The sequence below is a fragment of the Antedon mediterranea genome, chromosome 9 (genome assembly GCF_964355755.1).
Source record: "Antedon mediterranea chromosome 9, ecAntMedi1.1, whole genome shotgun sequence".
NCBI lineage: Eukaryota > Metazoa > Echinodermata > Crinoidea > Comatulida > Antedonidae > Antedon > Antedon mediterranea.
In genome coordinates, this window is record NC_092678.1 from 8,593,671 (window position 1) to 8,599,879 (window position 6,209).

Genomic DNA, 6,209 nt, shown 5'->3' on the forward strand with positions numbered 1-6,209 from the left:
GAAATCGCAATAGGCCTGTTACGTCGGGGATCCCACATGTGTCCGTTCTAGGGCCTTTGTTTTTCAAAACCTAAACTAACCTGTGATTCCATTCTGCAAAACATGCATGTCAATCCCAGATATTTAAATAGCCTTACTTTTAAACACCATGTCCATAGAACCAATGCGCTTAAATACTCAATCGTACACGACTTTCCCTACCTATATTTCTTTTTAACGAACTTAAATACTCTGTTGTCTTGGATTCTCTTCAAACTGTTTGATTTAAGTTAATTACGGTACATATTACATGAGCAATAACTTTGAACCTTTCTTATAATTGTAATTTTTGATGATATGATTGAAATTATCTGTGCAACATAAATCATATGACCATATCCTATCCGAGTTTTGCTTGTTTTATAAGATCTCTTTTCTGTTTTATCTTCTCTTTTAATGTTTTTTATATTTAAATAACTATTTTGTCTATAGAATTTGTTATATTAATATTTTCCTAATTGTAAATTTATTTACTAATCTTTAAAATCTTGTAAATATCCAATAGACTATGTTGTATTTTTTAAAAATGATTTAAAAAAAAAGCATTTTTATGTATAACTATTTTGTTTAAATTTCATCCTCTGCCGTGATGGAGTAACCGGTCCGTGGGTTGAAGTTTTAATTTAAACTGTGGTTATTCCTTGCCCTCTCAGATTGTGTATTTCTTTATGGCTAATAACATGAAATGACAGGTGTTAATAATATGGCCTACTACATTTTAAATACATTGACGAGTTCTTCTGGAGAAACGTTTCCACCTCTAATCACCACGACGACTGTCTTTCCCGAAAGGTCTGGGACGTTGTGATGCATAAGAGCTGAGAAGGCAGCAGCACCAGAGGGTTCGACCTTTAACCCTGCGTTGTAAAGATGTTTTACAGCAGAGATGATTTCTGAGTCACTTACAAGAAGGATTTCGTCAACAAATTTCTTGTTATGTGCGAATGAATATTTACCTTTGATGAGAAAAATAGAGATTAAGAGCATTATGAATCCGAATTAAGCTATAGGTTTCCAAAGGTTGAAGAAGTGAAAATTGTACTAAATGTGTTCTGATATATATCGCATTGGATCATTCAACGCAAATTGAGGGCGCTATGCTTTGCCAAAAAACAAATCATTCGTTCCTCCTGTAAAGAGGCCCTAAAAACAAGTATTGGCTTAGCAAGAGGTACAAAAACATAGCCGTATATCATAATGTTCATTTTTATTGTGATACTCAAGCTCTAATTCACTGTTATATTTACTTTACATGTATGGTAAAAATGTCTATTAAACTGTTAGTAATGTTAATAATAGTATTCTTAATAGTAAAAATAACAATTTCGTGGCAATTCAAAGTCAAACATTATTTCATTGTAGGGTCTTACTAAGACATTTATCTACAATCATTTTTGCCCCGGGCTGACACAGGATTTAAAAAAATAAAAAATTGTAAAAAGCATATCTAACTCAATTGTAGGTCTTACCTGTTTCAGGTTCAACACCATATACTGTGCAAGTAGTCTGGCAATGTAATGTCATGGCTGCAGCTGTTCCAACAAGTAAATTTCCTCCTCCACAACACACTAACGTGATATCTGGTTTTGGAACATCTTCAAGTATCCTACTGTAATCAAAGCAGAAAGCATCTTTTAAACAATGTAAAACTTGACCAGAATCAAATTCAGTTTTTATCTAGCATAAAGGTAAAACTGTTTTCAAGTATTAGTTTAGGTCACTGTTTCGACCAGCTAATTACATGATTTGTCCGTATATTTATATGCTTTTGATTGGTGGATTTATCCGTGCGCTATATCATAGTTTGAACCTAATTTAACTATAATTTAAGTGGAACTTGGACAAAAGGTTATTTACAACAACTGTATGAATTCACCCTCCTACCTTCCATGTCCAGCTAGCGATTTTTTTTTTCGTACATAAGTTGGGGACCCCTTCATGAAACGTCACAAAATAAACATGAATAATTCATCAGTTGAATTTGTTGTTCCGTGTGCACCCAAGCGTATAGCAACAAGAAGTGATTACACAACTGCGATACGATACTTTCTACAACAGGCCTAGGATTCCAAGTCAATTCACGTGATTGCCTTCGCGCACTCTTCTTCACACAAAATGTGTCGAGTCGAGGCTAATCGACAGCTAGGCAAGACATTAAACTAAGTAGTAATTCATTGGACATAGCCCAAAGAAAGCTTAGACCCACAAGAATAAAGAATGTGTATAATTTGTGTACTGTATTTTTTTAATTCTGCTATTTTATTATCAAACAATATGCATGTACTCAAAGGAATTTTAAAAATGCGCGTATATGAACACATGAGATGGGAAGATTTGACCCACGAGAATAAAAAATGTATTTTTGTGTAATGTTTATTGTTTAATTTTGCTGACTTATTACTCGGATTGTGTCATACCAAAGATAGTAAGTGTAACTATCTTTGGTCATACCTAACACACACACACGTCACACACACCCACACAGCTACTACTAGAATAGACATGGGTTTAGAGACTAATAATTAGACCTAATAGTATTAATAGAAACTATAGTTTTAACACGTAATTCTTTAGTAATAAATTATATTAAAAACACCATAAACTAAAGGCTGATTATTTCGACAATCCACACAAAACGCCGCTATTCTTCTATGAAATCGCACGCCGCAACAACAGCGGAGATAGGCCTAGAATCGTACCGCACTTGTGTAATCACTTCTTGTTGCTATACGCTTGGGTGCACACGGAACAAGAAAATTTAACAGATGAATTATTCATGTTTATTTTGTGACGTTTCATGAGGGGGGTCCCCAACTTATGTACGAAAAAAAAAATCGCGTCCAGCTATGAGATTAAGATCATCCAATGAATGGAAGAAATACATGCCTTCATTTGCAACCTTTCATCTACTTAAATTTTGTAATTCACTGACATCAACCTTTACAACCTTTGACCCATAACGCTAAAGTGATAAAGAAGGAGTAGAAGTATCTATTAACAAGATAAATATGTGTTTTACATATTAGACAATTATTTGGGTTGGGAATCATAGGTTCAGGTGAATCCACGCGGGTCTTCATTATTTAATAAAGTAGAGCAAAGAGCCTTAAGCGCTTGATTCCTTGTATTTATAACTTTATTTTATTTGAGGGAGCACATATCATCACAAGAGTCACATCATTGGTCAAAGGGAGTAGGCGCAAGTACAAGGCCAACCGAATCTCAAAACGGACCACCGAAATACGGGAATCTCTGTCGAACCGGAATTATCAGACGGGTAAGAGGATAACTGCATCTAGACTACATTGAAAAGAACAATCCTCTAACGTCTGCTTGAAGAGTCAACGAAATACGAAATACTCTAATCAACACAGCTCGATTATCTCGCGCTGTCTTTGGCATTATTACTGTGGGCCGAATACCAAGCTTATTAGCAGCATATCTTAGTGCTTTTCCGTAATTCCCGCATTACATTGTGATCACTGGTCTATAACCCTTGACAACTGCGTCTGGTAAATGTACCATCTGATTGGCTAAACCTCTTACATTGAAAGAACCTGAAGTAAAAATAAAGCCGGAAGTGTTGGGTGACGCCGCATTAGCTTAGAAACACTAAGAATAACAACATCAAAAACGTCTAAATCTCACAGTATTTCGCCCTCCGTGCGTTTTGAAAAGCAAGCAATATGTGTATTAGTCGCCGTATATGTGAAAATCTGGCTTTTGGAAGCCTGAATGTTAGAGGAATTAGACCTCACAAGAAGAAGAAGGACCTAGCCTCAGATCTACTACGATACAATGTACAAGTACTCGGCGTGCAAGAGACTCACCTACATGGAACAGGTGTTATTGACCTGCCTGGCATAGGAGAAGATAAATATGAGCTTTTCCATTTGGGATCGGAAAAGAATGCGCATCACGGTGTAGGTATCGCTATACAGAAGGGTTTGTGTGCTAAATTTAAACGATTCTCTGATAGAACGTGTATGGCTATTTTTAGGATAAATGGAGAAAATTCAAGAAAACAGAGGTATGTAAATTTTATTTCAACATATGCGCACACGCTAAGTGTAAGTGAAAAGCATCCAGCAATTAGGGAGCAATATTATGACGAACTCGAGAGCATTATAAACAGTTTGAGCAATAGAAACCTACTAATCATTGCGGGGGACATGAATGCTAAGACCGGATCTGGGTACCATCAGGGGTTTGCACAATGCATGGGCCAACATGGTAAAGGAACACTAAACAGCAATGGAATAGCACTTTTGGAGATGGCAATGAGACATAAACTCCTACTCACGAATACTATGTTCGAACACAAAATGTCACATAGAACGACATGGGTTATGCCAGTCAGGGTTAAACCACATAATGACAAGGACGGTACGCCACGTAGAAATCCCTATAGAAATCAAGTAGATTACATTATGATTAGGAAGAGAAATTTTAATTTTGTCACTAACTCTAGATCTTACAGCGGAATTGATGTAGAAACTGATCATAGAATAGTAAAAACACAACTTAGATTGCAATATTTTAAGATGAAACCAAAAAAGAAGTGTAGAGTAATTGACGTAGAAAAATTAAATGAAAGGACTAATCAAGAAAAATACCAGAATAAAGTGAAAGAGTCTTTAGATACAGATAAACTAACTAACGTTGACACTTTTAAACGATGGGGGCTTATTGCAGACGTCTGTAAAGATGCAGCAATAAATGTAGTAGGATTTAAAGAAACTCGAAGAGCAAATAAAATACAAAATGATGAAATTAAGAAACTTTCTCAGAAACAAAAGAAACTTAGGCTAGAAATAAATGCATGCAAACAAAATGATGATAGGATTAAAATGAAAAAACAACGAAATATAGTACTTAAGGAAATTCATAGTAAGATAAAATATGAGGAAGAAAAAACAATAAGTAGACAAATTGAAGAACTTGAGAAAATAAAAGATGAACCAAATAAAATGTTTCAAGCAATAAGACATCTAAAAAGAACAGAAAAAACGGATAAAAGTTTTGTATACGACTGTAGAAATAGCATAATTACCAATGAAACAGAACAAGTAAAAATTGTAACAAGTTATTTCAGAGAAGTCTATGAGAAGAAAAGAGTTGAGAAGAACCTAGGAATTGATAAGATAAGGATGAAAAATCCATTTAAGATAGAAGAAATTAAATTAGCTGCCAAAAAACTGTGGGAAGAGCCCAGGGCCAGATGAGGTTCACTCTGAACTTATAAAATATGCACCTGACAACATTTTCAGTAGTATTGCAACTATGTTTAATGATATCGTTATGACAGGAAAGGCGCCCCATGATATCACAGAAGGTATCATAGTTCCATTACATAAACCAGGCAAACAAAAGGGTATCGTAAAGAACCTTAGACCAGTTGTCCTCCTAAATATCATTAGAAAAATGTTGGCCATTTGCCTTATAAATAGAATTGATGATAAGCTTAGGACCATTATACCACCCTCACAGGCAGCATACTGTAAAGGAAGGAGTGTCACTGAACATGTGTTTACTCTCCGAACACTAGCAGAAAAAGCAATCACATCATCAGACTACGAAATAAATGTACTCATGTTAGACATGAGCAGTGCTTTTGATACTGTAGACAGGAAAAAATTAATTGATATAATATCTCACATCCTTGAACCAGAAGAGCTAAATATTATCAAAATCCTCATAGAACAAGTAGATCTTACGCCCGTATTCTTAAACCGGACTTTAGTCGTAGTTCGAAGTTCGACTTGAAAAAGTCGTAGTTCGAGCTATTACTTCAAATTCGATTTAAAAACAAAGTAGTCGAAGTTTGCAGTTCGACTTAATGAAGTCAAGCTTTTAGTCGAGTTGCACACGTCTGGGTAACAAAGGCTATACATTGGCCAATGACAAGAGAGTATTTGAGGAGCAGACAAAATTTTGCGCATTGATATCACTTTCCATTTTCTTGCAACACTTTTTACGCATCAGGACTATATACATGAAAAGTAATTTTAATCGCTAATTATTAGAACAAGATCAGTATCAATTTAACAGTGAAGTACTTTTGATTAACAACAAACAAAATATTCAAAATATATTCAGGAACCATGGCGGTACGGTAACTTTTATATTTTCTAGGCCCCCAACAAAGTATGATCGCGACGAACCACGCA

At 35.2% G+C, this 6,209-nt stretch overlaps 1 protein-coding gene across 1 annotated transcript; it reads right to left on the reverse strand.

The window, feature by feature from the left end:
• Positions 1-750: 750 nt before the first annotated feature.
• On the reverse strand, positions 751-3,441 carry LOC140058141 (uncharacterized). Its single transcript, XM_072103697.1, has 3 exons — positions 3,367-3,441; positions 1,509-1,716; positions 751-995 (listed from the first exon to the last, which is right to left on the reverse strand). The coding sequence occupies exons 1-3, from the start codon at positions 3,439-3,441 to the stop codon at positions 751-753; spliced, it is 528 nt and encodes a 175-aa protein (XP_071959798.1).
• Between the last annotated feature and the right edge of the window lie 2,768 nt (positions 3,442-6,209).